Raw genomic sequence first — 17463 nt, forward strand, 5'->3', positions numbered from 1 at the left:
TTTCCATCAGGGACACTGGTGTCTGCAGTGGCGAGAATCACAAATGAAGAGGAAAGAAAAGTTAATCCAGAAAATATATAGCTAATAAAACAGTATAGGGTGGAGGACAACTCTTAGGCACTGCACTAGGTTAGGTTGTATATGTGAAGCTAGAAGCGGACATTCATTTAAAGCAATATGCCAGCCCTTTAATAGGTGGCAATGGATATTTTACGTCTTTAATCTGTTAGAAACAGAAGAGATAGGTATGGATCAGTGGTACTTGAAACCAGAAAGACCCTATCATTGCTTAAACGCAATAAAGAGATTTGCAGCTACACATAAGGCACCTTTGGGACCATACACAAAAAAATCTGTTGGGCTGGAACACTGCATTACCGTTACTTCAGGATGGCTGAGAGACCTTGTAGATAAACAAAATGTGAACTAACAGCCTCAGGTTAATCGAACATTTTAACTATACTTTTGTGACTATTTTTACTTAATTTACTAAAAACAACATAAATTAAATTATGAGGGTTGCAAGATCCTTTTTCAAACCAACAAAGATTTGGAAATATTGTCCTCAATCTAGCATTCAGCCACAAAAGCTCTCTCTTCAGAAACAACAATGAATTTACCAACTCATTTATTTTTGAACTGGAGAAATGTAGTGTTGACAATAAAGTGTAATGTATTATGGGAAATAATGACAGAGGTTTTCGCAGGAGTCGTGCACGCTGCTAGAATAGTACAAGTCCACAGATAGGAATTAAGCATTACTGACTTTTTTGCGGGAAAAAAAAACTAGTTGGAAGGAAGGACTTCCTCAAACATATGACATTTAATCCTTAGAAAAAGGTTAATCCCTACAAAACTTAGACAGCAGTAACATAGGTAAGAGGAGTTACTGAACTGATTTACACAAGTAAAGCTTTGAATATGTGACAGACAACTAGAATTAAACTTTAAATCATGGGTATTCACAAACATTTTCCCACGGGCCAAAAATATTTGGTCTGTGATGTGCCCGAGGGCCACATTATTGTCATTGGAGTGGTGGTCATGCAAGGGAGTTGGGGGGTGGTAAGGTTGGTGTGAGGGAAGCAAAGCGTATACATCTAGTGGCTGAATTGAACAATGTAAAATCTGAAAACCTAGGATTAATCACAGCTTCCCCACTTTACCAAGTTCTGTGATCCTTGGCAATCATATTATTTCAGTTTCCCTTCATTATCACACATAAGAGGACCTCGAAATACAAGACTTCCGGATGTGTGCTGTACAAAACCTTCTCCTGTGTTTAATTTAAGAACTGTAATGTTGTTCAGGTATATTAGAATCCCAGGCCACCCAAAGTGTGCAAATAACATTTACTAGCTGGTCTCTTTAGTTCACTCCTGGCATTGTTGTCAGGGGGAGAATTAATGTTTCTAAATTCACTTTTAAACTAATTCTTCTTAATGCACTGATATATCAATTGTACTAAGGGTAAAAGGTTCTCTATATTAGTTAAACACACGTTTTGAATTTTGAAGAGACCGTCATATTTTTACACTTTTGCTGCAGAATATGTTTAAACAGCAAGGTAAAAGTTAAGTGATGCATGGCTCCCTAGTTATTTCCTTTCTGTTACACCAATTAACCTTTAAATAAATGCTTGCCTGTTTATCCAACACCTTTTTAATGTTAATGGTGTGTCGAGTTAACAGCAGCCCATTGCTTCTGTTGACCAGGGTGGCACATGAAATGGTCAAAAGGGCCGCCTGCGGCCCCCAGGCAGTACTTTGAGCATCAATGCTTTAAATCATGCAAGATGGCTTGAAGGGTAGTTTTGTTTATTTTCAATTTCATCATAGACAAAATATTTAAATCTCCTGCATCCAAGGAGTTGTTTCATACGGGGGAGAAGATCACATAAACTGGTTGCAAGGAACAATGGCAACTTTTGCTACAACTGGGTACCCACTGTAGCTTTCAGAACCACAACAATATATGCATAACAATGCTGGATTGGTCTACTTTAAGCGACTCAATGGGGAGATGAGCACCTGAATCATCGTGATGCAGAACACAAGTGTAATCCACTTCCTAGTAAGGTCGAAACAGCAAATGTTGATGTGGGAAAGGTTTGTCAAAATATTTTTTAAACAGTAGACACTGTAGAAGAGAATCCAAATGGCAATCAGAAACAGTTATGACCTGAAGAAGACAATCTCATGTAAGTGAGCCTGGTTAAACGCATTAGCACCTATAACTTTCTTTCCTTTACGGTTCAACTATTGTTAACACATAGAGAAACTCTTTTCTTTGCAGCCTCAATAAATATGAGTGGTTCCACTGCTATCTGGGAACCAAATTCTTGTATGTTTTTTGGTGAGGAACTAACTCCAAAACCTATGTGAATACCTACACATTTATGTATGGTGACACACCCAGAAATGCTAAGGAACTCCAAGGGTAACCCTTGAGAATTATGCAATTTGGTAATCCTGGTGGAATTTCTGCATTACAAAATCCATTTCCTAAACATAAAATTCCAAAAATACTAACTGTTCCATAGATCAACATATACGCATTACATTATTTGCAAGCACGATTTGATGCATGCTCTTGATACCCTTTTTCAGATATCAAAGTTATGTCACTTTAAATGTATAATAATGTCGATGTCTCGACAAATTGCAGCAGTATGTGCTTCATCATTTGGTCTGAAGGACATTTCAATTAAGAAGAATAAACAAAACTGGAACTCAAGCACACATTGCTGTGTTATATCCTTTCTTAGTACTTTCACCACGTGAGAAAGGACAAAGCATACAATGGAGCAGTCTTAAGCAAACAGGCAATCACCTCTGTATTCACATACCAATGACAAGTTTGTTCACGTGCCAATAAACCAAACAAGACGTGATGGAGGTTGGAAGAAGAAGTTTTTGGGGAGGAAGTGACAGCCCCACGCAGCCACTGAGGGTGGTGGGTGAAGTCAAATACCGAGAGAATGGATCAGTCAGAGGCTTTAGTGGGTGGTTAGGGGGCAGTTATAAGGCTGTTTTGCACAGAAGCCTTCCTCAGATTCCTTGATACTCACTGACCCACAATCCGCCTAAGAATTTTAAAGGTTACAAAATGGGGTGGTGTCTACTGTGTAATCATTTTTCGAGTTGGTGCCTTCGTTTCTGTGCTGTAATGGGCAGTGTTTGGGATTTTCTGTTCCTAAGTAGTTCCATCATTGTTATAATGAGTTAGCAAAATGTGTGGCCGAGGCAGTGGTTAGGAGATTCAATGTTAGTTGAACTTGCTTCGTTTAAAGTGCTTTTCAGGTGGTCTGGCCACTTTGCTGGAGAGCAAGGCTATCTCTAATGGGGAGTTGATAACCTTGAGGGGATCAAAAAATACTGGAAAGTTTAGGTGGAATGAGGGTAGAGATGGCATTAGGATGTAGCTTCATGGGAGGAAAGAAAGGTTACTTATCACTGGTAACACAAAGAAGTGAATTAACATACAAGGACCAGAAGGATGAATGGCATAAGTGGGCAGGGTCTTAGAGGAGGTGTTAGATTTTAGGATGATATATCTATTTGATATGTTTCAAGGTATGGAGTGATGCAGCCAGGTGTGGAATACTACAAATGTAGACTTTCACATCACTGGACCTTTTACACACTACTGGGAATGAATATCATGATTATGCCTTCGTAACAAAGAGGGATTATTATTTGGGGTGGGTGATTCCCTCAAGGAATAGTAATACTAATTCTTCTGAGTGAACCACAAAAGTAATTAAATCAACCTGAGCTCAACCCACTGGTAGCTATGGCACAGAGAAGATAAGCTTAACTTAAGGCAATGTGTATAGTATAAATGTAGCACCAAAACAGTATTAAAGTCAAACCACTAAATCACTGAAAATAAATCCTAAACTGAATTACAAAAATGGACTGCATTTTAATAAAGAAAATGACACCAAAACGACAAGACTCCAACATGGGGAGTAAAAAACAATAAGTTATTAAAAGTTTAAGTGAAAACAGAGCAAAAGAAGTACTAACTATAGTCTACGTTCGCAGTAGACCAGGACACAGGTGCACCTTGAGGTTGACCGCAGTGGATCATGAAGTTAGACACACCAAGTAAGACGGCCTGGTCAAGGATTTTACCTCCGGACTTAGTCTGCATAATGGAAGTTAAAATCTCTCAGTGAGGCAAGGCAGCAGGATGCGTACAGAAGGACTCTATGAAGTTGGATAGGTACTAAGCAAGCTTCCAATAAAGCTGTTGATTCTGGCAGAAAAGTGTCCAGCTGGAAAAGTCAAATTTCATACTCATGCCCACTGACGCATTGGTTAGATACCTTCAGAGCCTTTGCTCAGTCATGATTTCTACCTGCGGCCTAGTCTTTGAAAAGGAGTTGAGATTTCTCCTGTTGCACAAGCCGGTGGGCTATATCTCTGAAGAGGGCTCCTCAGAGTCGATACCTTCTTGCCGCGAGCCCGCTGAAATGGATTTGTAGCTGCAGAGACATTCAAAGCAAAACAAACCTGTACCATCAGTCCAACTAAGTACTGTCTGACGGATCAGCTCTGGTGGTTGGTCCAGCTTCCATGGCAGCTGGAAGTCAGAATTTTTCTAAGTCACAAAACCTTACAGTGGAAAAGGCCCTTTTTCCTGAGCTCTTCACCTAAGGTTCCCAGGGTTCAGGGGGGCTCTTAGAACTACAGGGCTTGGTATAGCACAGGAAAAAAAGGGTTCTTCAACTTGCTGTGTCCCTGTAGCAATGCCGGAGCTGACCCAACTGACCTTTGGAATCTACTTCTTTGTACTGGTTATAGAAGGGAGCAGGTCCAGTTGTTGCATGGTCCGTGCTAGGTGTCCATATTAGATTTTCATTTCTAGCTTAACACCTCTTTCTAATAGTGACTTTTCACATACTTTTCTGCTAACACAAGAGTGTGCTGTACATACATTTGTTCCTTGTAGGCACTGCCGCCCTGTAGTCGGGACATTAATTCCTGGAAAATACAATCAGAACGCGATGCCCTTGTTTTCCTTTTCTGTTCTCATTAGGAGACAACCTGTTTTAGATAGACAAACCAAAGTGGCTGTTCTGCACCTCCGTCACAAATCAATAGGGAGTGTGTTTTACTATATAAACAGCATTGGTGATATACTCGTTGAGAGGAGCACTTCACACCAGATGATAATGGAACCGTTGTGAACTAAGACTGAGCTACAGCCCTGCTTATTCCGATCTCCATCCTGCAAAAGAAAATAGTCTGTACACTTAGACCAGCTTCCTAACCCGTAAGGCTGAGGGATGGGGGTTAGACTACCCCAACTGATCTGGTAGGTTTCTTCTGTTGTGCTCTTTAGTATAGTATTAGATACAGAAAGGAGTGAGACAACTTTATTAACAATTAACACGGTTGAATTGTTTACCATTCTAACAATGCTTATTCTAAAAATCGCAGATGTTTTCTTTGCAAGAATGCAATTGTTTCAATAAAAGGTTGAAAATGCATTTTCAAATCTTTTTTGTGTTTAGTCTGGGCAAGCAAGAGTGATCAAACGAAAGGGTTAGATCTGTTTCCACAGATTCATTGGGAATCTGAGTGTCATGTTCGAGGTTACCAAAAACACCTATCATCCTGGTCAGTTTAGGGGTTTAGATGTTGTGCTAGGAGCTAGCTGAACCAAACAATTACTGATTATATATGTAGAGTAAGTCTCTATATTCTGAAGTTCTTGTTACTATATACACAGTCCTACTAACCTAGTAGGAACCATAGGCTATGTACGAACACATTTTCCCATTGACACAGAATGGGAAAAACCCTTTGCTACTTCTGGCCCCATGTAACAGTCCTACAGACCTCCTCTCAGTTCAGGGCAAGCAGGGTTTAGTCATTTTCTGATCTTCCTCAGCTGTGGAAAGTATTTTGAGGAGGGTTCAATGAGGTGCCACATTTATGACTGGCAGTAGCCAGAGGGTGGGGTTGACTTCTAGCTCTTCTCTACCCAATAAGGTAAAAGTTCCCAGGATTATCCTACCCATTTATTCAGCATTTTCTGTTTGCCCTCCTGCAAACCATCCCACAGTGGAACCTACTCCTAAAATTCAAGATGGGGAGACCCTTCGTCAGTGGTGCAGAGCTTGTGTCTCCACCCAGAGGTGTGTCCACTACAAATAATTTTGTGTGAAGCGTACCTCCCTCTAGGTTTTGGCTGATGGAGGCTTTGGGAACAAAGGATTGCCTTCCCCCGTGTCTCATGTGACATTTATATGTGAAATTGCAGGACTCACTTTGCTTCTTTCCAAGTTAATGAAGTTCCTAGGTACACCTGACCTGTCCACCCTGCAAGTGAAGAAAACCACCTCCAACACCCAAGCTATTGCCCCTGCTCTGGTAGCAGCTTTCACACCCTATTTAAAGGTCAAGCACTGGCAGACCACATGTCAGTAGACTAATTAGCCTACTGAGCGTTCAGGTAGGTAAAAGGTAATTTACCGAAAGTTACTTTTTGTAAATATTGATTAAAAATATAACTTTTCCATTAAATTGGAATTGTCATAAAATAGTATAAGTAAGGTTTGAATGACTATTGTGGCTGTTTTCTGTGAAAAGTTACAGATTGAAAACTTTTCTGTACTTTGACATTTCCTAGGATTCAGCAACTGTTCTGCCAGTAAAAATAGCTTTTGGGTCTAGACACTGGATGAACATGCCAAATTTTATTTTGCACATATCGCACTTTTAAAAATCAGGCACCCTACATTTGGGCAACATAGTGTACTTAGGAGTGACTTCATATTTGAAAGCAGGGTTTCAAGCCTGTCAAAAGGGGTTATTTTAACCAGTTTGGCAGCAGGTCTAAAGCCTGCTGCAGTCAACCTACACAGGGTAGGCCTGAAGGCATGTTATACAGGCCAACCTTGTGGACGGCACAATAGGGCCAATTTTGAACACAGTTATTTTCTTTAAGTAACACCTGGCATTTCCGATCAACTTCCTTTCACAAGAAGAGATTTCAAAGAGAAGGCAAGTTAGGTCTCAGTCGGAGCATAACCACAATGTCTTAAGTGTCTAATACAGTGCTTAATTGTTGCCGGTGGGGAACACCGGCACTTATTCTGGGGGGCTGGCACTTATTTTTCTACATCAGGCATTTACCTCAAGCAAAAGACACATATTGGAAAGACAGAGGAAGGGAAGGGTGAAAAAGCACCACAAAAGGATGAAGCTGCAAGAGCGAGCTGAAGGGGCAGGGAGTGGCTGTAAATGGTTTAAAGAGGCCCAGATGATTTTAGGATTACGCCGTCTCAGTATTTTGTGCTCGCACATTTAATTGCATCAGCCATGTGTTTCACATGAGAGCTTTGGGCTCCAGCATGTTTTTATTTACAAATTAAGCACTGGTCTAATAGTAGAAATTGGAGAGAATGTGAAACAATCCGACTTACTTATTGTAAAACCACTCTTCAGCATCCGTACGGTCAAGTGACATTTGGTGCAACAGAACCATGGTACAGGAAGTTAGCAACACAGACAGCCAACTAAGGAAATAGTAAAAGCACGCAGATAGGGAGGACAGCACAGATACTCACCACAGATGGTAAAATGGAACCGAGTATGTATGTAAAGGATTTATACTATATGGCTCGCTAGCACACAGAGACTACTACAAGGGAGAGATGATCATTCCAGGGCTGGAAACAGATAGCACAATGGCAAAGAGGGCAGCAAGACAGATACATACTATAGTACAGATAATGTTAAGCACAGACAGTACTTTTCCTGAAGCAATACTGACACTCAGACAGAAAGGAGGATAGGCCATAGCCATACACCATACTCTGGAATGCTTTGCGAAGCTGGTACACAATCTGAACAAAGATCACAAAGTGCCTCAGAGATAAGGACTACATCGCAAGTACTAATGAGCAAGCACACACTGAAGAAGAGCCACTGGCGCTGACCACAGCAAAGGGGTATAAAACGGTTGATGCAGACAGTATTAATAAATATATCCTACCCTGGGGCTAACTAAGGTGGGGGTGGAGGGTGAGTGTAACCATCTGTCAGACAGCAACACATCGGGAGATCCTAATAGTATACTGGAAAACAATGGGGAAGGCCATAACCATAGATGAAAGACTTGCACATTTTGGAGAAGGTCCCATTCATGTGGCATATAGTAACTATAGTGCACATGTGATATAGTATTTACCTGCACACAATTGTTGCTAAGGTGCACAGATCATGTACTGTCACGTTTGTGGGTACTAAACAATAATCACACACCCTAAGACACATTTGAGGACACTGCCAATAAAGCAGTTGTCGGGCCTAACCGTGCATTACACTGAGGCACTCATTTGTGTAACATTGGCAATATAACATATACAGGAACACACTAGTGAGTGCACACTTATGAGTATAGGTCATGTGTCATACAGTTGAGGGGAACCCAAACATGCCAGCCAGAAGCTCACTTGTGGGGGGAACAGTTACTATTCAGCATTCAGGGGCAGACATATGGAGGGCACCAACCATACAACATACATCAGCATTGATTAGTTGCTACTGGCCATAGCTCACAAACATAGATAGCAATGAATATATATCAACCTGTAAAGCCCGGGGGAGGGTCAATAACCACAGACCATAACATTCATAAAAACAAGCATTGGGATGACAGTCATGGACTATACTGTGACATTAATAGGGCGCATACAATATACGTGGCATATAAAAAATGGATGTTAACAATAATTCCCACACTGGTTTCCACTTTCCCAGTAAACATAGCTCATACCCTGACCGGTGTGGCAGTTCTTATAAAGTGCCGCCCCCCCCCCCCCCCGTAGCAACTTTCAAGGCCACACACTGGAAAACATTTGGGGCGGGTGGATACTGCAGGATCCTGTATCGGCACACACTGCGACGGTGCCCATATTCACGTCAAGGGTACTACGTAGTTCTATATCGGCACACACTGGCTGATGACCACATACTAACAACAGTGCGGTGGGGGGGGGGGGGGGGCACTTAATAGACATACACGGGCATTAAGAGGATTACTAACCATAGATCATGGCCAGGCCGGTCTCGTGCAGGAACCTGAACCTGCGATGTTTGAAGAGCCAGATGGTGAGGATGGTGAGGGTGAGCAGCAGGATGAAGATGAGCAGGCTGGCGCTGTCCTGCCGGTGGCTGGCTTCCGCCTCCTTCTCGGTCACTATCTCCTCCATAGCGCTGTCCTGGGCGCTGCATGGCGGGCACAACACGCCCAGCCACAGCAGGGCAAGCCCGAGAGGCGGGCCGCGGCTGACAGCTCCGCCGCTCAGCGCCATGTCTGCGCTCTGCGCGGCTTCCTGTTCCGCAGGATCCTGGGAGCGGCGAACAGGGAATCCCGGGCCTGGAGCTTCCGGGGAGGACGGGAGCACGGGTCTGGAGGAAGAGCGGAAGAGGACTCAGAGGAGTCAGCACAGCGCCCCCGGCGGCCGGCGGAGCCGCTACACCCACCGCCGCGCACTTTACGCAGCTTGCGTACCTCGTACAAACAGCTGCAGGTCTCGCGGGGTGGAGGCCAGGCGCTACAGCCATTCAGCTGCACGGAGGGCACAACAAGGGCGAGCAGACCAAGTGCCACTGCTTAACCCCTTCGCTGCCAGGCCTTTTCCCCCTCCTGTGCCGAGCCTTTTTTTGGCTATTTGGAGCAGTTCGCGCTTAGGCCCTCGTAACTTTTTGTTCACATAAGCTACCCATGCCAAATTTGCGTCCTTTTTTTCCAACATCCTAGGGATTCTAGAGGTACCCAGACTTTGTGGGTTCCCCAGAAGGAGGCCAAGAAATTAGCCAAAAAACAGTGAAAATTTCATTTTTTTAAAAAAAATTGGAAAAATGGGCTGCAGAAGAAGGCTTGTGGTTTTTTCCCTGAAAAGGGCATCAACAAAGGGTTTGCGGTGATAAAATCACCAGCTTCCCAGCTTTCAGGAACAGGCAGACTTGAATCAGAAAACCCAATTTTTCAACCCAATTTTGGCATTTTACTGGGACATACCCCATTTTTACGATTTTTTGTGCTTTCAGCCTCCTTCCAGTCAGTGACAGAAATGGGCATGAAACCAACGCTGGATCCCATAAACCGCAACATTTCTGAAAAGTAGACAAAATTCTGAATTCAGCAAGGGGTAATTTGTGTAGATCCTACAAGGGTTTCCTACAGAAAATAGCAACTGAAAAAGAAAAATATTGAAATTGAGGTGAAAAAAACATCAATTTTTCTCTAAGTTTTACTCTGTAACTTTTTCCTGCAATGTCAGATTTTCGAAAGCAATATACCGTTACGTCTGCTGGACTCTTCTGGTTGCGGGGATATATAGGGCTTGTAGGTTCATCAAGAACTCTAGGTACCCAGAGCCAATAAATGACCTGCACCCTGCAGTGGGTTTTCATTCTATGCCGGGTATACAGCAATTCATTTGCTGAAATATAAAGAGTAAAAAATAGCTATCAAGAAAACCTTTGTATTTCCAAAATGGGCACAAGATAAGGTGTTGAGAAGCAGTGGTTATTTGCACATCTCTGAATTCCGGGGTGCCCATACTAGCATGTGAATTACAGGGCATTTCTCAAATAGACGTCTTTTTTACACACTGTCTTACATTTGGAAGGGAAAAATGTAGAGAAAGACAAGGGGCAATAACACTTGTTTTGCTATTCTATGTTCCCCCAAGTCTCCCGATAAAAATGATACCTCACTTGTGTGGGTAGGCCTAGCGCCCGCGACAGGAAACGCCCCAAAGCGCAATGTGGACACATCACAGAAAACAGACCTGTTTTTAGCAAAGTGCCTACCTGTAGATTTTGGCCTCTAGCTCAGCCGCCACCTAGGGAAACCTACCAAACCTGTGCATTTCTGAAAACTAGAGACCTAGGGGAATCCAAGATGGGGTGATTTGTGTGGCTCGGACCAGGTTCTGTTACCCAGAATCCTTTGCAAACCTCAAAATTTGGCTAAAAAAACACATGTTCCTCACATTTCTGTGGCAGAAAGTTCTGGAATCTGAGAGGAGCCACAAATGTCCTTCCACCCAGCGTTCCCCCACGTCTCCCGATAAAAATGATACCTCACTTGTGTGGGTAGGCCTAGCGCCCGCGACAGGAAACACCCCAAAGCGCAATGTGGACACATCACAGAAAACAGACCTGTTTTTAGCAAAGTGCCTACCTGTAGATTTTGGCCTCTAGCTCAGCCGCCACCTAGGGAAACCTACCAAACCTGTGCATTTCTGAAAACTAGAGACCTAGGGGAATCCAAGATGGGGTGATTTGTGTGGCTCGGACCAGGTTCTGTTACCCAGAATCCTTTGCAAAGCTCAAAAATTGGCTAAAAAAACACATGTTCCTCACATTTCTGTGGCAGAAAGTGCTGGAATCTGAGAGGAGCCACAAATGTCCTTCCACCCAGCGTTCCCCCACGTCTCCCGATAAAAATGATACCTCACTTGTGTGGGTAGGCCTAGCGCCCGCGACAGGAAACGCCCCAAAGCGCAACGTGGACACATCACAGAAAACAGACCTGTTTTTAGCAAAGTGCCTACCTGTAGATTTTGGCCTCTAGCTCAGCCGCCACCTAGGGAAACCTACCAAACCTGTGCATTTCTGAAAACTAGAGACCTAGGGGAATCCAAGGAGGGGTGACTGGCGGGGCTCGGACCAGGTTCTGTTACCCAGAATCCTTTGCAAAGCTCAAAAATTGGCTAAAAAAACACATGTTCCTCACATTTCTGTGGCAGAAAGTTCTGGAATCTGGGAGGAGCCACAAATTTCCTTCCACCCAGCGTTCCCCCAAGTCTCCCGATAAAAATGATACCTCACTTGCGTGGGTAGGCCTAGCGCCCGCGACAGGAAACGCCCCAAAGCGCAACGTGGACACCACCAAAATTTTGGAAGAAAACAGGTGTTTTTTGCGAAGTGACTACCTGTAGATTTTGGCCTCTAGCTCAGCCGGCACCTAGGGAAACCTACCAAACCTGTACATTTCTGAAAACTAGAGACCTAGGGGAATCCAAGGAGGGGTGACTGGCGGGGCTCGGACCAGGTTCTGTTACCCAGAATCCTTTGCAAAGCTCAAAAATTGGCTAAAAAAACACATGTTCCTCACATTTCTGTGGCAGAAAGTGCTGGAATCTGAGAGGAGCCACAAATGTCCTTCCACCCAGCGTTCCCCCACGTCTCCCGATAAAAATGATACCTCACTTGTGTGGGTAGGCCTAGCCCCCGTGACAGGAAACGCCCCAAAGCGCAACGTGGACACATCACAGAAAACAGACCTGTTTTTAGCAAAGTGCCTACCTGTAGATTTTGGCCACTAGCTCAGCCGCCACCTAGGGAAACCTACCAAACCTGTGCATTTCTGAAAACTAGAGACCTAGGGGAATCCAAGGAGAGGTGACTGGCGGGGCTCGGACCAGGTTCTGTTACCCAGAATCCTTTGCAAAGCTCAAAAATTGGCTAAAAAAACACATGTTCCTCACATTTCTGTGGCAGAAAGTTCTGGAATCTGGGAGGAGCCACAAATTTCCTTCCACCCAGCGTTCCCCCAAGTCTCCCGATAAAAATGATACCTCACTTGCGTGGGTAGGCCTAGCGCCCGCGACAGGAAACGCCCCAAAGCGCAACGTGGACACCACCAAAATTTTGGAAGAAAACAGAGGTGTTTTTTGCGAAGTGACTACCTGTAGATTTTGGCCTCTAGCTCAGCCGGCACCTAGGGAAACCTACCAAACCTGTACATTTCTGAAAACTAGAGACCTAGGGGAATCCAAGGAGGGGTGACTGGTGGGGCTCGGACCAGGTTCTGTTACCCAGAATCCTTTGCAAAGCTCAAAAATTGGCTAAAAAAACACATGTTCCTCACATTTCTGTGGCAGAAAGTTCTGGAATCCGAGAGGAGCCACAAATTTCCTTCCACCCAGCGTTCCCCCACGTCTCCCGATAAAAATGATACCTCACTTGTGTGGGTAGGCCTAGCGCCCGCGACAGGAAACGCCCCAAAGCGCAACGTGGACACATCACAGAAAACAGACCTGTTTTTAGCAAAGTGCCTACCTGTAGATTTTGGCCTCTAGCTCAGCCGCCACCTAGGGAAACCTACCAAACCTGTGCATTTCTGAAAACTAGAGACCTAGGGGAATCCAAGGAGGGGTGACTGGCGGGGCTCGGACCAGGTTCTGTTACCCAGAATCCTTTGCAAAGCTCAAAAATTGGCTAAAAAAACACATGTTCCTCACATTTCTGTGGCAGAAAGTTCTGGAATCTGGGAGGAGCCACAAATTTCCTTCCACCCAGCGTTCCCCCAAGTCTCCCGATAAAAATGATACCTCACTTGCGTGGGTAGGCCTAGCGCCCGCGACAGGAAACGCCCCAAAGCGCAACGTGGACACCACCAAAATTTTGGAAGAAAACAGAGGTGTTTTTTGCGAAGTGACTACCTGTAGATTTTGGCCTCTAGCTCAGCCGGCACCTAGGGAAACCTACCAAACCTGTACATTTCTGAAAACTAGAGACCTAGGGGAATCCAAGGAGGGGTGACTGGCGGGGCTCGGACCAGGTTCTGTTACCCAGAATCCTTTGCAAAGCTCAAAAATTGGCTAAAAAAACACATGTTCCTCACATTTCTGTGGCAGAAAGTTCTGGAATCCGAGAGGAGCCACAAATTTCCTTCCACCCAGCGTTCCCCCACGTCTCCCGATAAAAATGATACCTCACTTGTGTGGGTAGGCCTAGCGCCCGCGACAGGAAACGCCCCAAAGTGCAACGTGGACACATCACAGAAAACAGACCTGTTTTTAGCAAAGTGCCTACCTGTAGATTTTGGCCTCTAGCTCAGCCGCCACCTAGGGAAACCTACCAAACCTGTGCATTTCTGAAAACTAGAGACCTAGGGGAATCCAAGGAGGGGTGACTGGCGGGGCTCGGACCAGGTTCTGTTACCCAGAATCCTTTGCAAAGCTCAAAAATTGGCTAAAAAAACACATGTTCCTCACATTTCTGTGGCAGAAAGTTCTGGAATCTGGGAGGAGCCACAAATTTCCTTCCACCCAGCGTTCCCCCAAGTCTCCCGATAAAAATGATACCTCACTTGCGTGGGTAGGCCTAGCGCCCGCGACAGGAAACGCCCCAAAGCGCAACGTGGACACCACCAAAATTTTGGAAGAAAACAGAGGTGTTTTTTGCGAAGTGACTACCTGTAGATTTTGGCCTCTAGCTCAGCCGGCACCTAGGGAAACCTACCAAACCTGTACATTTCTGAAAACTAGAGACCTAGGGGAATCCAAGGAGGGGTGACTGGCGGGGCTCGGACCAGGTTCTGTTACCCAGAATCCTTTGCAAAGCTCAAAAATTGGCTAAAAAAACACATGTTCCTCACATTTCTGTGGCAGAAAGTTCTGGAATCCGAGAGGAGCCACAAATTTCCTTCCACCCAGCGTTCCCCCACGTCTCCCGATAAAAATGATACCTCACTTGTGTGGGTAGGCCTAGCGCCCGCGACAGGAAACGCCCCAAAGCGCAACGTGGACACATCACAGAAAACAGACCTGTTTTTAGCAAAGTGCCTACCTGTAGATTTTGGCCTCTAGCTCAGCCGCCACCTAGGGAAACCTACCAAACCTGTGCATTTCTGAAAACTAGAGACCTAGGGGAATCCAAGGAGGGGTGACTGGCGGGGCTCGGACCAGGTTCTGTTACCCAGAATCCTTTGCAAAGCTCAAAAATTGGCTAAAAAAACACATGTTCCTCACATTTCTGTGGCAGAAAGTTCTGGAATCTGGGAGGAGCCACAAATTTCCTTCCACCCAGCGTTCCCCCAAGTCTCCCGATAAAAATGATACCTCACTTGCGTGGGTAGGCCTAGCGCCCGCGACAGGAAACGCCCCAAAGCGCAACGTGGACACCACCAAAATTTTGGAAGAAAACAGAGGTGTTTTTTGCGAAGTGACTACCTATAGATTTTGGCCTCTAGCTCAGCCGGCACCTAGGGAAACCTACCAAACCTGTACATTTCTGAAAACTAGAGACCTAGGGGAATCCAAGGAGGGGTGACTGGCGGGGCTCGGACCAGGTTCTGTTACCCAGAATCCTTTGCAAAGCTCAAAAATTGGCTAAAAAAACACATGTTCCTCACATTTCTGTGGCAGAAAGTTCTGGAATCCGAGAGGAGCCACAAATTTCCTTCCACCCAGCGTTCCCCCACGTCTCCCGATAAAAATGATACCTCACTTGTGTGGGTAGGCCTAGCGCCCGCGACAGGAAACGCCCCAAAGCGCAACGTGGACACATCACAGAAAACAGACCTGTTTTTAGCAAAGTGCCTACCTGTAGATTTTGGCCTCTAGCTCAGCCGCCACCTAGGGAAACCTACCAAACCTGTGCATTTCTGAAAACTAGAGACCTAGGGGAATCCAAGGAGGGGTGACTGGCGGGGCTCGGACCAGGTTCTGTTACCCAGAATCCTTTGCAAAGCTCAAAAATTGGCTAAAAAAACACATGTTCCTCACATTTCTGTGGCAGAAAGTTCTGGAATCTGGGAGGAGCCACAAATTTCCTTCCACCCAGCGTTCCCCCAAGTCTCCCGATAAAAATGATACCTCACTTGCGTGGGTAGGCCTAGCGCCCGCGACAGGAAACGCCCCAAAGCGCAACGTGGACACCACCAAAATTTTGGAAGAAAACAGAGGTGTTTTTTGCGAAGTGACTACCTGTAGATTTTGGCCTCTAGCTCAGCCGGCACCTAGGGAAACCTACCAAACCTGTACATTTCTGAAAACTAGAGACCTAGGGGAATCCAAGGAGGGGTGACTGGCGGGGCTCGGACCAGGTTCTGTTACCCAGAATCCTTTGCAAAGCTCAAAAATTGGCTAAAAAAACACATGTTCCTCACATTTCTGTGGCAGAAAGTTCTGGAATCTGGGAGGAGCCACAAATTTCCTTCCACCCAGCGTTCCCCCAAGTCTCCCGATAAAAATGATACCTCACTTGCGTGGGTAGGCCTAGCGCCCGCGACAGGAAACGCCCCAAAGCGCAACGTGGACACCACCAACATTTTGGAAGAAAACAGAGGTGTTTTTTGCGAAGTGACTACCTGTAGATTTTGGCCTCTAGCTCAGCCGGCACCTAGGGAAACCTACCAAACCTGTACATTTCTGAAAACTAGAGACCTAGGGGAATCCAAGGAGGGGTGACTGGCGGGGCTCGGACCAGGTTCTGTTACCCAGAATCCTTTGCAAAGCTCAAAAATTGGCTAAAAAAACACATGTTCCACACATTTCTGTGGCAGAAAGTTCTGGAATCTGAGAGGAGCCACAAATTTCCTTCCACCCAGCGTTCCCCCACGTCTCCCGATAAAAATGATACCTCACTTGTGTGGGTAGGCCTAGCGCCCGCGAAAGGAAACGCCCCAAAGCGCAACGTGGACACATCACAGAAAACAGACCTGTTTTTAGCAAAGTGCCTACCTGTAGATTTTGGCCTGTAGCTCAGCCGCCACCTAGGGAAACCTACCAAACCTGTGCATTTCTGAAAACTAGAGACCTAGGGGAATCCAAGATGGGGTGATTTGTGTGGCTCGGACCAGGTTCTGTTACCCAGAATCCTTTGCAAACCTCAAAATTTGGCTAAAAAAACACATGTTCCTCACATTTCTGTGGCAGAAAGTTCTGGAATCTGAGAGGGGCCACAAATTTCCTTCCACCCAGCGTTCCCCCACGTCTCCCGATAAAAATGATACCTCACTTGTGTGGGTAGGCCTAGCGCCCGCGACAGGAAACGCCCCAAAGCGCAGCGTGGACACATCACATTTTTTCATTGAAAACAGTGCCTACCTGTAGTGTTTGGCCTGTAGCTCAGCCAGCACCTAGGGAAACCTACCAAACCTGTGCATTTCTGAAAACTAGAGACCTAGGGGAATCCAAGATGGGGTGACTTGAGGGGCTCTGACCAGGTTCTGTTACCCAGAATCCTTTCCAAACCTCAAATTTTGGCTAAAAAAACGCATTTTTCACACATTTCGGTGACAGAAAGTTCTGGAATCTGAGTGGAGCCACAAATTTCCTTCCACCCAGCGTTCCCCCAAGTCTCCTGATAAAAATGATACCTCAGTTGTGTGGGTGGGCCAGGTGCCTCCAACAGAATAAGGCCCAAAACTTGTAGAGATACAGGGGATAGTACTGCGAGTTTATAAGGACATATTCTTTTATACATCTTTAGACTGACTCTGCTTTGGGGACCCACATACGTGAGGTGTCATTTTATTTGGGAGACTGAGGGGAACACTGGGGAGTAGGAATTTTGTGCTGGAGTGGTGATCGTACGAAGAAAAGTCAGGAAAATATGCTTTTTTTAAGCACATTTTGAGGTTTACAGAGGAGTCTGGGTAAGAAAATGTTGGGGGATCCACGCAAGCCACTCCTCCCTA

At 45.2% G+C, this 17463-nt stretch overlaps 1 protein-coding gene across 1 annotated transcript in view; it reads right to left on the minus strand.

Annotated features, from left to right (window-relative positions):
• SLC9A6 (solute carrier family 9 member A6) overlaps positions 1-9411 on the minus strand; it is a 217620-nt gene extending 208209 nt beyond the window's left edge. Inside the window, exon 1 of the mRNA XM_069212484.1 lies at positions 9067-9411. Within this exon, the coding sequence (XP_069068585.1) occupies positions 9067-9334 (268 nt within the window). The 5' untranslated portion in view covers positions 9335-9411. The remainder of the gene's footprint in view (positions 1-9066) is intronic.
• Positions 9412-17463: the final 8052 nt, after the last annotated feature.

This window comes from Pleurodeles waltl, chromosome 2_1 (genome assembly GCF_031143425.1).
Source record: "Pleurodeles waltl isolate 20211129_DDA chromosome 2_1, aPleWal1.hap1.20221129, whole genome shotgun sequence".
NCBI classification, from domain to species: domain Eukaryota; kingdom Metazoa; phylum Chordata; class Amphibia; order Caudata; family Salamandridae; genus Pleurodeles; species Pleurodeles waltl.